The sequence below is a fragment of the Urocitellus parryii genome, chromosome 7, assembly GCF_045843805.1.
Source record: "Urocitellus parryii isolate mUroPar1 chromosome 7, mUroPar1.hap1, whole genome shotgun sequence".
Lineage (NCBI taxonomy): Eukaryota > Metazoa > Chordata > Mammalia > Rodentia > Sciuridae > Urocitellus > Urocitellus parryii.
Window position 1 is genome coordinate 164369028 of NC_135537.1, and position 20384 is coordinate 164389411.

At 42.9% G+C, this 20384-nt stretch overlaps 1 protein-coding gene across 1 annotated transcript; it reads left to right on the forward strand.

Moving 5' to 3' along the window:
• The first annotated feature begins 63 nt into the window (after window positions 1-63).
• On the forward strand, window positions 64-5491 carry Tubg1 (tubulin gamma 1). Its single transcript, XM_026386785.2, has 11 exons — window positions 64-301; window positions 623-735; window positions 933-1100; window positions 2364-2432; window positions 2895-2974; window positions 3378-3504; window positions 3753-3839; window positions 3951-4100; window positions 4509-4661; window positions 4744-4905; window positions 5081-5491. Exons 1-11 carry the CDS (start codon window positions 253-255, stop codon window positions 5276-5278), a joined length of 1356 nt encoding a protein of 451 aa, XP_026242570.1. The 5' UTR covers window positions 64-252; the 3' UTR covers window positions 5279-5491.
• Window positions 5492-20384: the final 14893 nt, after the last annotated feature.

Here is a 20384-nt window from a genome sequence, read left to right on the forward strand (position 1 = left end):
TAAGGCGAAGAATGCGTCAAAGTACGTCTCCTGTGCCGTGGCGCCGAATCCAATCCGAAACCACGCACGCGCAATCCACACCACTGAAGCCAAATGAATAAGGAAATACCATCTTCAGAACTCCATTCTCATTGGAAAGGAGAAAGTTCGTGGGTGGAGCGGGTCGTTTGGCGCCTGCGTCTTGCGGCGAGCGGGCAGGCGAGCGGCGGCGTTGCTGGCGGGAGCGGCTGCAACGCTGGTGCCTGAGGAGCGATGCCGAGGGAAATCATCACCCTACAGTTGGGCCAGTGCGGCAATCAGAGTGAGCGAACCTCCGGCCCCTAGGCTACCCAGGTTCTTTAGATTCGATGGGATCTCACTGTGGGATCCTAGGCTCCATCCGTCCTTCCTAGAATCGTAGTTGTCCGAAAGGCGGGACATCCCTGACCCAGTGTCCAGTTGTCCAACCCGAAGGGACCCTCCCCTACCCAATTACTGGCATGCAGCCCTTTCCTCACACACTAGTGAGACCTAAACCTTCACTTCTTTTCCCTGAACCCCCGAGCTCAGTCTCCTTTCTGCTAATTGGATCTTGCCCAGACCCAGATATCCTTTTTCTTACCCCGCCTGCCTCCTCCCCCAGTTGGGTTCGAGTTCTGGAAACAACTATGCGCCGAGCATGGTATCAGTCCCGAGGGCATCGTGGAAGAGTTCGCCACAGAAGGCACTGACCGCAAGGACGTCTTTTTCTACCAGGTGCCCCTGGAGACTTGGTCAACGCCAACAGTGGCCCAGGGGGCCTGAAGGGAAGGGCAGTGTCTTGGTACTGGGAAACCCTGTGGACAGAATAGCCAGGGCGGCTGGCTTGAGGAGGGAGGATTAGCAGAGCCAGTGATTGGGAGAACTCAGGACTTGGCCCACCTAGCTAATTGAGCCTGGATTCCCCTTGATAGGCAGATGATGAACATTACATCCCGCGAGCAGTGCTGCTGGATCTGGAGCCCCGGGTGATCCATTCCATCCTCAACTCCTCCTATGCCAAGCTTTACAACCCAGAGAACATCTACCTATCGGAGCATGGAGGGGGAGCTGGCAACAACTGGGCGAGTGGATTCTCCCAGGTCATTTGCTATTCCCTGGCTGGGCCCACAACTCCCAGTGTGGGGACAGGGCCTGTGACTTCCTAGAGAGAGATTAAACCAGATCAGTGATGTGAATGCTGGAGAGAGAGAGGTGTGCTTGCCTAGAGTTAAATTTATAATATTGTTAAGAACCTGCAATAGCTAGTGTTGTGTACCGGGCCATTCTAAGTGCTTTACATATATTAACTTATTTAAACCTCTCAACCCTAGAGATAGATACTACAGGTCACCAGTCTATTACCTGCCCTTCCAAAAAGTTCTGAAGCTAAAAGACATTTCATGATGTATTTAGCAGTAAAACCAAATTTCAGTGGAGACAGGATATTTTATATTTTCTATCCAACTTAATGACATTACCCAAACTTATCATTGCTGAAATATTAAGGTATTTGATTAATGCACCTCAGGACCCCCATGAGGTTTTATTTAATATACATTATATGTCTCAAACTGCCTAAAATCTGATATGTTGCCAGCCATAGGAGCACACTCCTGTTAATCCCAGCTACTCAGATGGCTTGCTATCTTCCTGAGGCAGGAGGATTGAAAGATTGAGGCCATGCCAGGTGTGATTTACTAGGAGGCTAAGCAGGGATAGTGGGTTCAAAGCTAGCCTCAGCAACTTAGTGAAGCCATAAGCAACTTAGTAAGACTCTATATCTAAATAAAATGTAAAAGGGCTGGGGATATGATTCAGTGTTTCACCACCTCTGGGTTCAATCCCTGATAGCAAAAAAAAAAAAAAAAAAGAAAGAAAAAAAGTTTGAGGCCAGGCTGAGCAATTTAGCAAGACCCTGTCTCAAAACAAAATTAATCAAAAAGGGCTGGGGATATAGCTCAGAGATAAAATGCCTCTGGGTTCAATCCCAATATTAATTAATTAAAATCTTTTGAGCTCCAAAACAAAACTGGCCCCAAGAGTTTTAGATAAGGGAATATAGATCTGTATTATTACCTTCATTATGCAGATGAGAAAACTGAGGCATAAAAAGATTAAGTAATCTGTCCAGAGTCACTCAGCTATATAGAACTAAATATACAATGATAGAACTAATATTCATGAAGCCCCAGGTTCGATCCTTAGAACCACCAAGCTTGCTTATAACCACGGCAAATAAAAAGCGAAGCAGCTGTGCTCCACAAAAGGACTTTTAGTACTATAAGGAAAATTAAGGGTATTCTTAGTTTAGAGTTTTTGTCTCATAGTCCTATTCCACACTGATCCTCTCCATGTCTGTTCAGGGAGAGAAGATTCATGAGGACATTTTTGACATCATAGACCGGGAGGCAGATGGCAGTGACAGTCTAGAGGTAAGTATATCAGGAATGCTAGTGGGGCTATACACATGGAAGACTTGGCAACACCCCTGTAGAATCCACCTGTTAGGCATGAGATTAATCCATTTACCCCTTGCACTGCTACTAGCCTTTTTGAAGACAAGGTAGGGTCTCCTAAGCTATATGTGTGAGGGGACAGGAAGAGAAAGAAGAACATAAGGAAGACAGGGAGTCCAAAAAATTGTGAGATGGATCTGGTTTGAAATCCTGCTATGGAGCTGGGGATGTGGCTCAAGTGGTAGCGCGCTCGCCTGGCATGCGTGTGGCCCAGGTTCAATCCTCAGCACCAGCACCACATACAAACAAAGATGTTGTGTCCGCCGAAAACTAAAAAAAAAATAAATATTAAAATTCTCTCTCTCTCTCTTTAAAAAAAAAAAGAAAAGAAATCCTGCTATTATATACATAGACACTGACTGTCAATTTCTCATGCAGGGCTTTGTGCTTTGTCACTCCATTGCTGGGGGGACAGGCTCTGGCCTGGGCTCTTACCTCTTAGAGCGACTGAATGACAGGTAAGTCTCTGTTTGGGGGCTAGGAGAGACATGAACTTAAGGTTGATTTCTTAAGTGACTGGGAGTTCCAGCAGACATATCACCCTACTTACATGAGAAAGAAAAAGCCTTTCTATTGCCTCCTATAATGGGGAAAGTGAAGTTGTGATGGAGAACCATTTCACATTTCAATTGGTCAGAACCAGAGCCTAGAATCTGGCCTCTGATTGAAGGTCCAGGGAATGTCGGCCAAGTTTGGAGTTGGAATCCTAGATTTTGTGATATGTATTGGCTCTTCCTCCTTTGTGGATATGGACTCTATAATTTCCCTATCTAGATTTAGCTGTTTCCAAATAACCGAGGAAGCCCATGTTCACCCAGCCTCTAAGCTGTTGCTCTCTTCCTCTTCTCCCAAACTTACCAGGTACCCCAAGAAGTTGGTGCAGACATACTCAGTGTTCCCCAACCAGGATGAAATGAGTGATGTGGTGGTCCAGCCATACAACTCACTCCTCACACTCAAGAGGCTGACCCAGAACGCAGACTGCGTGGTGAGTCTGAGATTCTGTCTGTCCCCATTCCTGATGCCCCTGTCTATTTAATCATTTTCATGCATACAGGAAGTCTGTTTAGGGCCCTCCTATGCCGTAGCCCTGGGAAAATTCCTTTGGGGTGAGAAAGCACCTGTCGCCAGTTTGAAAAATCTAGCCATGAGACTCAGAGCTTCAGAGCCTAGGCTCAGGCAGAGCTTCTGATATTCCTGCCTCCATAAAATCTGCCACTCTCTTCTGTCCCCCAGGTGGTGCTAGACAATACAGCCTTGAACCTGATTGCCACAGACCGCCTCCACATCCAGAACCCATCCTTCTCCCAAATCAACCAGCTGGTGAGCCCCATCCTAGACTCCATTGGACCAGAAACCCTCATTGCTAGAAGGCCATCTGGGAAGGGAGGTCCCACATGGGCCAATACCCATGATGCACACCCCCATCCCCAGGTGTCCACCATCATGTCGGCCAGCACCACCACCCTGCGCTACCCCGGCTACATGAACAACGACCTCATCGGCCTCATCGCCTCGCTCATTCCCACACCACGGCTCCACTTCCTCATGACCGGTTACACCCCCCTCACTACAGACCAGTCAGTAAGAGCAGCCTTCAGTGTCCCAGGCAGGGTTGGCCTGGGCCCAGAGACACTGAACTTTGACTTTCTTTTCTCCCCTCTGCCCAAAAATTACCCTTTGCAGCCCCCAAGGCTCTTGCTCAGAGACTGGCAGGAAGCAGGCCACTTGCCTGCTGACTTGTGTCCACCTTCCCTCAGCCTTGGCTCCTGCGGGCATGGGGTTGAATGGGGTTGGCTTCTGCTCCTGTATAGGGGCATGAGTTTGCTAAGAGCCTACTCCTGCCTCAGAGTCTTAGGGTAGACCTGAACTTAGAGACATTGTCCACAGATATATCACAGTATCCTGAGTTAGATGGGGACATGTGTTGGCTCCTCTTTTGGACTATGCCTTAAATGCCAGCTTGGTCTCTGTGACCCACTTTCCCCTCAGGTGGCCAGCGTGAGGAAGACCACAGTCCTGGATGTCATGAGGCGGCTGCTGCAGCCCAAGAACGTGATGGTGTCCACAGGCCGGGATCGCCAGACCAACCACTGCTACATCGCCATCCTCAACATCATCCAGGGAGAGGTGGACCCCACCCAGGTAAGTAAGGCCTCTTTGCCCTGTCCCCTGAACCCACAGGGTAGAGGAGTGGCTACCATCACCGCTCCCATGCCCACCGCAGGTCCACAAGAGCCTGCAGAGGATCCGTGAACGGAAGTTGGCCAACTTCATCCCCTGGGGCCCAGCCAGCATCCAGGTGGCCCTGTCGAGGAAGTCTCCCTACCTACCCTCAGCCCACCGGGTCAGTGGGCTCATGATGGCCAACCATACTAGTATCTCCTCGGTGAGTTTGCATATTTCTCTCCAAGTCAGTTTCCTGACTGTGCCCTCCACACTGCATCCCTGCTCCCCCTACTGCTGCATTTTGCTGTGGGGATAACTCAGCCTGGGTTTCCTGGCTCTCTGGGCCATAATGCTCCTTAATTTCTTTGTGACTCCTGCTTTCTACATGCCCCAAGCTCTTTGAGAGGACCTGTCGCCAGTTTGACAAACTGCGGAAGCGGGAGGCCTTCATGGAGCAGTTCCGCAAGGAGGACATCTTCAAGGACAACTTTGATGAGATGGACACGTCTAGAGAAATAGTGCAGCAGCTCATCGATGAGTACCATGCAGCCACACGGCCAGACTATATCTCCTGGGGTACCCAGGAGCAATGAGTCCCCCAGGACAGGGACCCTCATCTGCCTTACTGGTTGGCCCAGGCCCTGCCTGACTGACCACCCCTCAGCACAGATCAGGGACCTCATAAATATCCCATATACACACATACACACACTCTCTGTTGGCCTGGGGACACGTTTACTTCTCCTCTTATGAGACTATTTATCTTTAATAAAACACTGGATATAAATCAAGTCACTGATCTCTTCAAAGGCTTCAGCACTGGGGAAGAGGGATGCCTGTTCATCATTGAGAAGCCCACCCCTCTACCCCCACTTCTAGCATCTTCAACTCAGAGAACAGGCTTTTCCTTCAGCCTAGTTTTAGAGAGCATAGGTGGGGTTTGACCCACTTAATTCCTTTCCAGGGTAAGAACACCCACAGATATGGTCTTGTTCCCTGAAACTTGTTGCAATTCCCTCCCACTATAGCCAGTGTGGAATATTGCACCTTGTTTATATGCTCACATCAGAGTGTTCTCATCATCACAGCCACAGGCCTGGGACCACCATCCTACTACTAGGCCCTATGCAAGCAAGAGTCAGCCTAAGTGCCTTTCTGTTTCTTGCCAGCAAAGCAGTGCTACAGAGCCAGTCTGGGAGAGCCACTGATCTAGGCATCTGGAGCCCAGGAACGTTAGGTCAAAAGATCAAGTCCATGCCAGGCACAGTGGCACTATAATCCTAGGTACTCAAAAGGCTGAGGTAGGAGTATCCCAAGTTTGAGCCCAGTGCAGACAACCTAGCAAGATCCTATCACAAAATTAAAAAAAAAAAGAAAAAGGACTGGCGAAGTAGCTCAGTGGTAGAGCATCCTAGGGTTTCAACCCCAGTACCACAACAAAAAATCCAGAATCCAAATCCAAAGTGTCTACTATAAGTAGAACCAAAAGTGGTTCCATAAGTAAGTTCCATAATTTTGTTCTCAGGCTGTTTCCAATTTTGTTTTTTGTTTTTCATACTGGTCTCCAATTTGAGATTCTTCTGCCTCAGCCTCCCAAATTTCTGGGATTACAGCACCTGGTTTCTCCAGTTATTTAAAGGGCCAGTGCCTTCCACTTTTGGTGGAAGATTGCAGAGAAATAGTGAATTAATAAATACTTGAATCTTGAAAATCAAAAGGGTAAAATCAGTTCTCCCTAGACTGGTGGACTGTTAAGCCCCCATTAACTCTTATATACCCCACAGGTGAGGACTGTAGTAATAGTGAACATGTATGCATAAGTAATTATTTTGTTTAATCCTCATAACACTATGAAGTGGTAGGTATTATTCTTGATCTCATTTTATAAATGAAACTAAAGTGGCCAATTTCTCAAGTCACCCAGCTAGGAATTGGCAGAATTGGATTTAAACCTTGGTTTGACCAGCATCTTTTTTTTTAATTGCAGTACTGAAGACTGAACACAGGGGCGCTCTACCACTGAGCTACATTCCCAGCCCTTTTAATTTTTTTTGAGACAGAATCTCACTAGGTTGTAAAGACTGGCCTTGAACTTGGAATCTTACTGCCTTAGTCTCCTGTCACTGGGGTTACAAGCATGTGCCTCCACGCCCAGTTAGCATCTATGTTTCTAACCATTGCACTGCTACCTTTTGTGGTATCTTATAGGCTGTTGTAGAATCTCTTGACATCTTTTTAATTTTTTTTTCAGAACTGGGGATTGAACCATTGACCCACATCTATAGGCACACCCTGCCCTGCTGCCCCTCACTGCCTTTTTTAAAATTTTGAGATAGGGTCTCAGCAAGTTGCTTAGGGCCTTGCTAAGTTACTAAGGCTGGTCTCCAACTTGTGATTCTCCTGCCTCAGCCTCTGTAGTCACTGATATTATAGGCATACATCACCACACCCATCTCAGGTCTTTTGAAGCCATTCAATAAGCCCATGGTCGTCAGAGGATGTGAGGACTTTGAATGCATGTACAGAGAGGGCAAGTTTAATTTCTGAAGTGGGGAATATAGGCTTTAATTGCAAAATGTCCATCACCCAGGGCAGGGAGACTGGTGAACTGAACCTGCCTTCAGGATGTCTGGGGCCAAAGCTAGCGGGTAGGCCTATGGGATCAGAAGGATGGGGGCTGGCAGAGTATAGCATAAGAGTGAAACACTGGCCCAGTACATTTTCTGCCATTTTTCAGACTGAAGAGAACCAAGGAACTTGGGGCAAATTAAGATTTTTTTCCTTTTTTTTAATATTAGAAAGCTTATTCACTGGCCTTAGCAACTTAGCAAGACTCTGTCTCAAAAAGGGCTCAGTGGTAGAGTGCCCCTGGGTTTAATCCCCAGTACTGAAAAAACAGAAGGGGTAGGGGGGAAAGGAGAAGCAGGGCTATGGCCTGGTGACACCATTCTACCCATAAACCTGTTTATCTTTAGTAAAACTCTGCGTGGGAGAGCAATATATCGCCCAGACCCCTATGAACAGGTCCATGTAGGACTGATGGGAAAGAACAGGCATTCGGAAGCCATGATCCAGGCTGTCTCAGGAAAGGCAAGGAGGCCACGAGCCTGTCACCACTATGCAGCAGCCAGCCTGTCACTATCAGTTGTCAGGATTTTCAGGGGGATGACTCAGGGACAGCTAGACTGGACAGTGTTAACCAGCTGCTTGCTCTCCCAGTGGGAAGGAAGATAACTTCAGTGAAAATCAGAGTACACCTGGTCCCTGCTCAGCTCCCCCTCCTACTTCTGGTACCTCTGGGGGCCTTGCCTCAGTCCACCCTTTTACTGCCCCTGCTCCTGATGACCAACCTTTCCTCACTTGGAACATCTGCTTGAGTGGCTAATACTGAGTGCCTGCCAATGTATCGAGGCTGCTGTAAGTGAGTGGCCTGCTGGCTCACCTCCAATCCACAAGCAATCCCAGGGCCCTCCTTTGCAGGATCAAGTGTGGAGACCAAGGCAGGAGGAAACACCTAGGTAGCCCAGAGTAAAAAATATTACCTTTGGATAGTAGTACAGTCACTAGCTCAGGTGGATAAATAAATACCCTGAGAGCAAGAAGCCAGCCTGTCTGCCAAGATGCCTTCTTTTTCTGGCTGCTGAGTACCAAGTATTATGAGCACAGACAGCACTTCAACACAGCCTCAAGGCCAAGCCCCTCCCCCAAGGCTATTTCCAGATCACCATCACCCCACACCAAGACAGCCCCTCCCTGTTCTTAGCCAGCAGCAAACTCCAAAGTATGTCAACCAGAGGGCATTAGGGAGGCCAGGTGGAGAGGGAGGGAGGCCTCTGGGAATCAGGGCAGCAGGTGGAGCTGGTAGTGAAAAGTCCCTGTGGTCAGAGGGCTTGCAAACCATAAAAGTAACTGTCTCCATTTAGAGACAAGAGCCACTGTGAAAATGTTGTAAAGAAAGCAGAATGCCAAAGCCTAGAACAGGAACATCTTTTTGACTAAACAAATAAGAGAAAATTAGCCACTTTAAAGATAATGTTCCCAAAACACTCCAGGGTCCTATAACCCCAGGGTCCCCTCAAACATGAATCAGATGGAGATCTAGAGCAGGAAGTACATACCCCAAAATAGTTGTGAAATCAATTGAAACTCAGGGACCATAACTGGAAAGTGTGTTGAAATGAGGCAAAGATGAGCACAGTGTCAGGGAGCTCATGGTGGGCACAGGCACTGAACATAGTTGGTGAGTCTGTTGGGCCTCACCCATGGTGTCCACCAATTGCAATTATTTTAGATGTCCTCAGTGGAAAGTCAGTTAAAATCCTACATACAATACAAAACTCCAGTAATGCCTGGCTTCAACACTTTCCCTTTCCATTTTATCAAGTATCTTAAACAGGGAAGGAGCCACTTCTACAAAAGTAACAGACACTTATTAAACTAACACTCTGGTTTACTAATCCATCTCTTGTAAACTTTAGATTCCCTGGGGCCTGGTTACTGCTGCATGAATAGATTTAAGATTCTTGCAAGCTGCAGACCTTCTCAGTCAGGGCCTAATACCTCTAAGAGACCCAGCTGGAAATACCCTCCTCCTATCTCATTCTGGTAGTATCACATTCATGACCATAGCTGCAGAAGCCAGAGGTAGGCAACACTTTTTCCAACCTTCAAATCCATCACTGAATTATTAATAGAGTGACCAACTCATCCTGGTTTAGCACTGAAAAATTAAAATCCCAAGAATCCTCTCCAACTTTATTTTAAAACTAAAGTTCCCACATTCTTTCAATCCTAACAGAACTCAGACAGTTGGTCACCATAGATTAATGGACAGCCCAGAGAATGACTAGAAAATCTCAAAGCAGGGGCTGGGGTTTTAGCTCAGTGGTAGAGTGCTCACCTAGCATGCACGAGGCACTGGGTTCGATCCTCAGCACCACATAAATGTAAAATAAAGATATTGTGTCCACCTAAAACTTAAAAATAAATATTAAAAAAAGAAAGAAAATCTCTCAGCAGTATGTTTGAATGATCAGGGTTGAATTAAGGCCTGGTGGACATTTGTTCATGAATGGAGCAAGCATTTATTAAAATGGAGATCCAGGAGTCATCTTCCAGCTACTCAGGATGTTTAGAGAGGAGGATTGCAAGTTCAAGGTCAGTCTGGGCAACTTAATGAGACTGTGTCTCAAAATAAGAAATTTTATGGGAAAGAGAGATACTGGGGTCAGAATTAGAATAAGATATATTCCATGCTTGTATAATTATGTCAATATGGATTCTATTGTCGTGTGTAACTAAAACAAACCAATAAAATAAAATAAAAAATTTTAAAAAGAACCAGAGGAGGTAGCTCACTGGTAAATGTCCTTGGGAGGGAGGGAGGGAGGAAGGAAGGAAGGAAGGAAGGAAGGAAGGAAGGAAGGAAGGAAGGAAGAAAGAAAGAAAGAAAGAAAGAAAGAAAGAAAGAAAGAAAGAAAGAAAGAAAGAAAGAAAGAAAGAAAGAAAGAAAGAAAGAAAGAAAGAAAGAAAGAAAGAAAGAAAGAAAGAAAACCAAACTCCTGGCACAGTGCATATACCTGTTGTCCCAGATACTCAAGAGACTAAGACTGGAGAATCCCTTGAGCCTAGGAATTCCAGGTCAGTCTGGGCAATATAGTGAGACCACATGTTAAAAAAATAATAAAATAAAAGCCCACAAGTGAATGATGACAATAAGATATAAAAACTATATGCCAATAACAGAAAAGAAGAGGGACCCTAACTTATTGGAGGTGAAAACCAATACATTTTTTTATTTAACACAGATTTTTACTCTATCTACAAACTATGACAGATGAAAGTTTAGGTTATTAAAAAACAAATGGATATATTTGGTTCAATTTTAGAACTATATATTAATACCAAAACTGGGCGCAGTGATGCATGCCTATAATCCCAGCAGCTCAGGAAGCTGAGGCAGGAGGATCCCCAGTTCAAAGCCAGCCTCAGCAATTTAGTGAGGCCCTGAGCTACATCCCCAGTCCTTTTTATTTTTTATTTTAAGTTAGGATCTCACTAAGTTAGTTAGGGCCTCATTAAATTGCTGAGGCTAGCCTCGAATTTTGATTCTCCTGCCTCAGCCTCCCAGCCCTGGAGGCAAGGGCCACCACACCCAGCAATTTGTTTTGTTTTAGTTGGTACTGGGGATTGAATCCAGGTGCATTTTTCCACTGAGCTAAATCCTCAGCTCTATTTATTTATTTGGAGACAGGGTTTAGAGACAGGGTTTAGAGACAGGGTTTTTAGAGACAGGGTTTCCCTAAATTACTTAGAGCCTCACTAAATTACTGAGGCTGACCTCGAACTTTGGATTGTTCTGCTTTAACCTTCAGAGCTGCTGGAATTAGAGGTGTGTGCCTGTCAAGTTTTGATTCATAGTCTACTTACCCTTTTCTTACTCAAAATTCTAACCTGTTTAGATGTAAGAATTCCTAAACCAACACACATTTGAAAAGAGAAAGGAGAGGACCTAAAAGTAAAAAGCAGTTAGATCAACACTCTCATCCTGATGAGGAAAGAAGAGATAGAAAAATTACAAAAAAACAATAAGGTTGGGGATGGGGTTGTGACTCAGTGGTAGAGTGCTCGCTAGTGTGCATGAGGCACTGGGTTAGATCCTCAGTACCACATAAATGTAAAATAAAGATATTGTGTCCACTTAAACTTAAAAAGTAAATATTAAACAACAACAACAACAACAATAAGGTGGTGGGGCTGGAGATATAGCTTAGTGGTAGAACACTTACACAGCACGTGTGAGGCCTTGGGTTCAATCCCCCAAACTGGAAAACAACAATAAGGGCCATTTGATTTAGAGGCAAACATGCCTCCAAAGGATCTTGTGCACAGCCCAGCAAAAAAAAAAAAAAAAAAAAAAAAAAAGCTAGAGTTCATGGTACATGTCTTTATTCAATTGGAAAAGAATTAATTTTATATAGTATTTTGCATTTAAGAAAAGGGGAAAGTTGGGTATAGTGGCATGTGCCTGTAATCCCAAGTATTCGGGAGGCTAAGGCAGGAGGATTGTGAATCCAAGACCAGACTGAACAGTACAGCAAGAACCTGTCTCAAAAGTGTGTGCATGGCGGTGAGAGGTAGACCAAGAGGGGAGGAAAAGAAATAGAAAAGAGACAAGAAGACACTTTGCAAATATTCCCAGGGAAAATCATGCTTAAATGTTTAAAAGCATGGGACCTAGACAGATAAGCCTAGTTATCTGGAAAACATTTCAAGTGACTTATCTATGTGGAAATTTTTTTTTGTTGTTGTTCCTTGATAAAAATGAAGGGCTAAAACAATGAGGGTTGGGCTGGGGTTGTGGTTTAGCAGTAAAGCGCTTGCCTAGCACATGGGAGACCCTGGGTTTGATCCTCAGCACCACATATAAATCAATAAAATAAAGATATTGTGTCCAACTACAACTAAAAATAAATATTAAAAAAAAAAAATGAGGGCTACTGCTTTTCCACCAAAAGAAGCAGTGACCTTCTCAGGGCTACTGGCACCTGTTGACCACTCTCAGGACAATTACCCCTCCCCCCCACCATATTGTAATAAATTATTCACTTCCTGGATTTCCCCATTGGTTTATGAGTTTCTTATGGACTGTGACAGTGTCTTTCATTTCTGTTTACTGGTATCTACCACAGGACCTATACGTTGTAACTATTCAACAAACACTTGTTGAACAAATGGAAGTATGATGTCAAAGCCATACTTTTTATTCCCCACCTTTCCTTTAACAAGAAAACATTCAAAGGCTCTCTCCCTCTACTCCCTCTCTCTTTGCTGGTTGCCATGAGCCACACAGCTTCCTCCGCCACACACTTCTGCCATGATCTTCTCTCTCATCTGGCCATAGAGACAATCAACCATGGACTGAAATCTCTGAAAGTGTGAACCCAAATTTGAACTGAAATATCAGCTCTTCTTGGTCTTGAGCTTTTCAGTCTTTGAATGAGGATTATACCATTGGCTTTCCTGGACCTCAGGCCTTCTGATTTGGATTAGAATTAAATCATCAGTCCTTCCGGTTTACAGCTTCCCACATTACTCTGCAGATCTTGTGACTTGCCTGACTCCATAATTGCATAAGCCAATTCCATAAAACAAATAAATAAATGGGCACACATAAAAAGAAAACATTAGAGATGCCACATAATGGGCTGTGGTTGTGGCACAGTGGTAGAGCGCTTGTCTAGCATGTGTGAGACACTGGGTTTGATCCTCAACACCACATAAAAATAAATAAATAAAATAAAGGTATTGTGTCTATCTACAACCAAAAAAATTAAAAAAAAAAGATTTGCCACACAATCAAAAAAAATGTATACCCCCAGGACAAATTCATATGTTTATCATGTTTACCTATAGCTCAGGAATATTATGATTGTGTGTGTGTGTTGCTAGGGATCAAACTCAGGCCTTGAACTGTGCATCCAGCTATAATCTGACTTTAATACTAGACAGTTTTCAGAGAGAAGTTGGAAAAGGAGGAAAAATGTATAATTTCTGCAAGTAGAATTTTTTTAAAAATTCCTCCTGTGAATGATATAAGTAAAGATATCCCAAAATGCTTACACTGAATAGTTTATTGTATCAGGAACCAAATGTCTTGATGTAGTTGAATTTCTGATACTTGATCCTTTGGAAATTTTCCCAATGGATACATTATACAAGATGCTATTACCCTAGTAGAAACAAACCAGTGACTACAAGTATTTTGCTTCCTGAGATCAAATAATAGTCATGGATCTTGAACTGGATCTGTAGACATCTGCACAAAGCAGATTATCAGTGGAAGGTATGGCAAGTTCCAAGGCCTGATGACCTGCAGTCAGTTGGGCAAAGAGGGCAGTCAGAATTGGCACAGCTGCAAAGTCACCTACAGAATAAAAGTCACCAACTGGATGTGCTCCTCTAAGACAACTTTTCTTTTCTTTTTTTTAAAATTATTTTTAGTTGTAGATGGACACAATATTTTATTTTTTTATTTTTACGTGGTGCTGAGGCTTGAACCCAGTGCCTCACATGTGCTAGGCGAGCACTCTACCACTGAGCCCCAGCCCTCTAAGACAAATTTTCAATGGCAAAGGAACACAGCCAAGGTCAAGTGCAGGCCAGAAGAAGGGGGAAATAAGGGAAAGAGATCCTCAGATTATCAACTAACAACTGGACCAGTGAGGAAAACATTGGATCAAACAGCTGTGGATCTTGACTAATGACTTAAAAATGATCTGTCTTCCTTCCTCTGACTCAAAGTTCTCCCTGAGAACTCCCATTCCCTGTCTGTCTCATCCTTCTTTAAGATTTCTGAACTTTGAGAAAGTAATGTCCTGAAACTTTTCTCTTTTGCCCACTTAGATTTCCATTTCTGAACTGGGTACAGTGGCATACACCTATAATCCCAGTGACTCAGGAGACTGAAGCAGGAGGATTGCAAGTTCAAGGCCAGCCTCAGAAACTTAGTGAGGCCCTAAATAACTTAGTGAGACCCTATCTTAAAAAAATATAAAAAGGGCTGGCAATGCCACTCAGTGGTAGAGTACCCCTGGGATCAATTTCCAGTACTAGAAAAAAAAATCAGTTCTGCAAACCGTTCTACCCCAGTATCCCATTAGCTTGGACCCCAAGGATGGGAATGAATTTCAGAGCACTGGTCATAGGGATAGTATAAGAAAATACCAGATCCCCAAGAGTCAGGAAAAAGATGAAGTAGAGATGGATGAAATAGGGTTTAGGTCAAGGAACCAAAGAAGAACAAGACTACACTTTTGTTTCTAAGGCACTACCATAGGCAATACAACTCAAGAGGACCTCCCACTCAGAAATGGGACAACCTTAAATTGAAGACAAGTATAGCCCCTGAAAATCCCTGAGACCTAGTCCTCTTGTGAAATATCTACTGAATCAGGCCTGAGAATAATCGAGTACTCTTTCTACCCTGGCATCCATTTGTATTTAGTGATCTCCTTACAGTGACTGTTCTATTCCTACTATGTTCCTTTGAATATGTGGTGTTTATTCCTCTGTATGCATTGCACTCATTCAGCAACTTCCCAACCTATTATCCGTATGTGTGTGTATGCCTTAAGGTAACTACGGTCATTGGGTGACCAGCTGTTAATCCACAGTCCCTGGGCTACCAACTGAGTATTATTACACTCCCTTACTCCATTCATTTTAAGTCCTGCCATCTGAACAACAAATCTCTATAAATGCATGTGTTCTGTCTTGCCTTACCCCAATAGTTTTTTATTTTTTTATTTTTATTTATTTATTATTATTATTATTATTATTATTTTGGTACCAGGGAATGAACCCAGGGCTCTTAACCAATGAGCCCTTTTCATATTTTATTTAGAGACAGAGTCTCACTGAGTTGCTGAAAGCCTTGCTAAATTGCTGAGGCTGGCTTTGAACTCTCCATCTTTCTGCCTCAGCCTCCCAAGCTGCTGGGGTTACAGTAAGTGCCACCATACACAGCCCCAATAGTTCTTGACCTTTTCTGAATCATGATTCTCCCAGGAAAAAAAAAAATACACGTGGATTTGCAAGCAATTTCAAGACATTCTTGACTTATAACATTCTCCTTCAGATCCCAACTCAATGGTAACAATTCCTGATGGTAGGAAATGAGGACACTTTTTTTTTTTTTTTTTGGTACCTGGAATTGAACCCAGAGGTGCTTTGCTTCTCAGCCTTTCTTATTTTGAGACAGGTTCTCACTAAGTTGCTGAGGTTGTCTTTGAACTTGCAATCCTCCTGCTTTAGCGCATGTGCCACCAAACCAAGCAACACTTGGTAACAAAAGATTAAAAGCCTAATTCTAATTCTTCCTTAGTTATTCTCCATATGCATAAAGCCTGAAGAGAATTTTCGTTGTTGTTATTGTTTTGACCCTGGCTGGGAGAAAAAAAAAAATGTTGGCCAACTTAATCCCTGAGGTCTAGGCCAGGTGCCATTGTCACATGTCCACTGAGTTCAGGTAGCAGGCTCATCACAACTCTACTCTGAAGCTGACCTGCACCTGTACACTCCCACTATTCAGCTAGCCCAGACCTTAAACACCTTTCCCTATGGCCACTGGTGCCAGCCAGGTGACTCTGGTGCTCATTTTGTTACCTTGAAACAGTAGGTGAAGGATTTCTTTAGGTCTGCTGGGCCACACCTTTTTTTGTGTTTTCTTCTTCTCCCTTTTATCTGTTTCTCTGTGTCTGTCTCTCTTACACTCCAGCTATCCACAGAAAAGCATCTCAAGGACTCCTGGATAGGATTTTCTGGAGACATCTTCAGGGTAGACTGTGGAGCTCAGGAATGACTGCCACCTGGCCACTGGCCAGATTACATTTCCTGGGTCACTCTGACCTCCTCAAAGGCCACAACCACAGGTATTCTCTCACGCTGATATCCTATTCCAACCTTCTCTGTCTCAGCAAAAGAAAAACAGCCTTGATTCTGGCACAAGCCTCAGGGCTCATTACACACACAGAGGGTTACCTCCAGCTTCCCCCAACCTATGCCAAAAAGGATTACAGCAGTACCTCTTTATCTGAGGTTTCACTTTCAGTGTTTCAGTTACCTGTGGTCCAAAAGTATTGGGTGGAAAATTCCAGAAATAAACAATTCATTCATTTTAAACAACTTTTATTGCAGTCTATTGTTATAAATTGTTCTATTTTCTTATTTTTTAATATTTATTTTTTTACTTGTAGTTGGACACAATACCTTTATTTTATTTATTTATGTTTATGTGGGGCTGAGGATGGAACCCAGGGCTTTGCGCGTGCTAGGCAAGCGCTCTACCACTGAGCCTCAACCCCAGACCCGACAAATTGTTCTATTTTATGATTAGGTATTATGGTTAATCTCTTTTGTACTCAATTTATAAGTTAAATTATTATAAGTAATGTATAGGAAAAAAACATAGTATATTTAGGGTTTGGTCCTATTTGTGGGGGGTTCTTGAAGGATATTTCCCATGGATAAGTGGCATCTACTGTAGTTATTTCTCACAAAGACTTACCTTGAACACAAGCAAGGGCCTATGTATTCCAGAGATGGGGAAAGATCTTTCTGCCTAGAATAGAGACTTATTCCATTCTTGCTTTTCCAACTATGGGAATCATAGTGACTTCTCCCACAAATATGAACCTACCTACCATTCCTACAGGTAGAATATTAACAAGAAAAGCAAAACTCTAAGGAAAAACAACAAAGAAACAAATAACCCTCCCCTCAAACTCTTAAGGTAGACCCCATAGTCTATTTTTGATGTTGTGGACTATCACTTAAATTTTTGATTTTATGAATAATCTGACAGAGAAATTTGATTCCAAGATCAAATCCAATTCTAGACTCTTTTTTAAAAAAATATATTATTTCGTTGTCAATGGATCTTTATTTATTTATATGTGGTGCTGAGACTTGAACCTAGTGCTTCACACATGCTAGGCAAATGCTCTACCACTGAGCCAGAACCCCAGTCCCCAATTCTAGCCTCTTAACTATGTATTTTCAAATAATGCAATTTAATTAAAATGTTGTCATATCCTACCTCTCAGAATTTTGTGGGGGTTTTTTGGAGGGGGTACTGGGGATTGATCTCAGGGGCACTCAACCCCTGAACCACATCCCCAGCCCTGATTTCGTATTTTATTTAGAGACAGGATCTCACTGAGTTGCTTAGCACCTCGCTTTTGCTGATGTTGGCTTTGAACTCTAGATCCTCCTGCCTCAGCCTCCTGAGCTGCTGTGATTACAGGTGTGCACCACTGCACTGGGCTAGAATGTTGTTACTAACTGGACTTGGAATCTTGGGCAGGTAACTTCCTGTCCCTGAGCTTTGGTTTCATCATTCCTTCACTCAACAAATATTTATTGAGAAGCTAGTAGGTTCTAGGAACAGTGCTAAGTGCTGAAGACAACAAAGATGAGCAAGATACAGACCAGCTGAAGAATTTCTCACTCTATTGTTTATGTGTTAATGTAAATATCTCATCTTGTTCCTGTGTGATTAGGACACTGATGGAGGCTGGACAAGACACTAGAGGAAAACTGGGAGGGGAACAACTCCACCTGATTAGGGGGATGAAGTCTGTAAAATAAAGGGTGCAATTTCTAGAAGAGTCTGTCATTATAAAATCATGATGAACTCCAAAAGGACACAGAGGTCATTTGGACATTCTGTTTCAGCAAAACTGTGTAACACCAGCCCTCCACGAGTGCAGATGAGGAGTTGACCATTGGCAGTGTACCATTAGGCATCACCACCTCTCTTTCAAGGTGAACAGAAGCCAGAGACTGATTTTCAGACTTTTTACATTATCCAATTCTAATGATCCCCCAAGGAGCATAAATAAACTTGTTAAAACCAAATCTCTTCCAATTCAAACTCAATGTCAGAAATACATTATGAACTTGAGCAATGCATATACTTAACCAATGGAGAAGCCAAACACATCGTTTGCAGTGGGGGTAGAGAAGGATCAAACCCAGACACACAAAATGAATCCCTCATGGGTTTTTTTTTAAAAAAAATAAAACCAGAAATACAGTCTCATCTATCTGTTATTTCCAGGAACTCAATATTCACTGTGAAATGCTATTGAACTAAAGTCTGCTAACTGTAGTTTATGATTAACTCAAGCACAAACTAATACTATTTAAATCCTTAAGTACTGACAGGAACACAGTTATGAATACCTTAAAGGTCACTATGAATCATCCCAAGTTGTTATTTCATTTTTCCACATATTTTTACTTATGTTTTCTATACTTATTACAATAAATATACTTTGATGTTGTAATATTTAAAACTTGATAGAGGTCATTATTTTACCTAAATAAAATGTACATTCCCCTATTAAAGCATTAGTCATTTTCTTGTCTTTATATATGACATATATATGTGTATATATGTATTTATATATGTACATACATATGTACATATATATGTGTGTATGTATATATATATATATATATATATATATATATATATAAAATATATAATTCTATGTGTTAGAAGATAATCCAATGGCGGGTTGCTAGGGCATGTACCTGTAATTTCAGAAATTTGGGAGCCTGAGGCAGGAGCATGGAGTTCGAAGCCAGCCTCAGCAACTTTATGAGGCCCTAAGCAACCTAATGAGCCAGTGCAAAATAAAAAAAAAAAAAAAAAAAAAAAAAAAACAACCTCAATAGTAGCACAATCTGAATGTAACTGTATGTAAGTATACATGCAGTTCGACTAAGTGCTGTGGTTGGCCTCAAACTTTCAATCCTCTTGCCTTTGGCTCCTAAATCGCTGGGATTATAGATATGCATCACTGCACCCAGCAATTACATGTTTTTTTGGGGGGTACCAGGGATTGAACTCAAGGGCACTTGACTACTGACCACATCCCCATTCCTATTTTGTATTTTTATTTAGAGACAGAGTCTCTAAGTTGCTTTGCATCTCCCCCATGCTGAGGCTGGCTTTGAACTTGTGATACTCCTAGTCTCAGCCTACAGAACTGCTGGGATTACAGGCGTGTGCCACTGCTCCTGGCATTACACTTTTTAAATTAAAAAATGTAGTCTGATGTGGTGGCACACACTTGTAATCACAGTAACTTGGGAGGCTGAGGCAAGAGGATTGCAAGTTTGAGGCCAACCTCAGCAAATTAGCAAGTCCTCAAGCAACATAGCAAGACCCTGTCTTAAAATAAAAATAAAATAAAATAAAAAAGCCTGGAGATATGACTCAGTAGTCAAGTGCCTCTGGGTTCAATCCCTAGTACCAAGAAATTAAAAAGTGCAATTAACTTATACATGTGGATCTCATATCCCATAACCTTTCTAAACTCACTTATTAGTTTTGTAACTTTTTAAATATGCCTTAGAATTTCCTGTGTACAATTATGTATATTATAAATAACAAGTTTTATTTCTTCCTTCATCTCTACATTAGCAAAGCAAAGGCCACCAGAGTATAAACCCTTTTTCTTTACCTTCAAACGATTCTAAGTAGGATCTGAAGGAGGGACCATGTTGCATAGATGTCAACTGAGATTAGAGAAGATAAGATTAAAATCACTTTGATTCCAACACTTGAGAACACTTGGCTTTAACATGTGACTAAGAGAAAAACACCCCAAGCCATGTGTCACTCCTGAGCCTTGGAGGAAGAGTGGCAAAAGGAAGCAGGAAAGTGCACACAGGTTTGTTTCCAGGGTTCTTTGATTTATCAGCTCCTTCTTGAGTGCAGGGTGATTCAACCAGGGAGCATTGTTTCAACCTGTTTGATCTTGGTCGACCCAGAAAACTGACTAGCTGGCTTGTTTCATCACTAATTTACAGATGGGGTGAACACGAGCAAAGGAGGGGACCCTAATACTTCTCACTTGGGAATCTTCAGAAAAATCAGAAAAATGCACCCCTATTTATTCTCTAGTAGATATAAAGCTATCAAAACACCCTGATAGAGCTCCAAGGTCAAAAGCCAAAGTCTTAGACAAGAGAGGTCAGAGGCTAGAGAGGCAAAGAAGGGCATGACTGGGAAACCAGGTTCCAGAACAAACAAACCAAAGGCATTAATAAAAAGTGCTAAAAGGATTTCAGAGGCCTTAAAAGTATTAAAAAGGCTGAATCTTGGGTCTGGGGATGTGGCTCAAG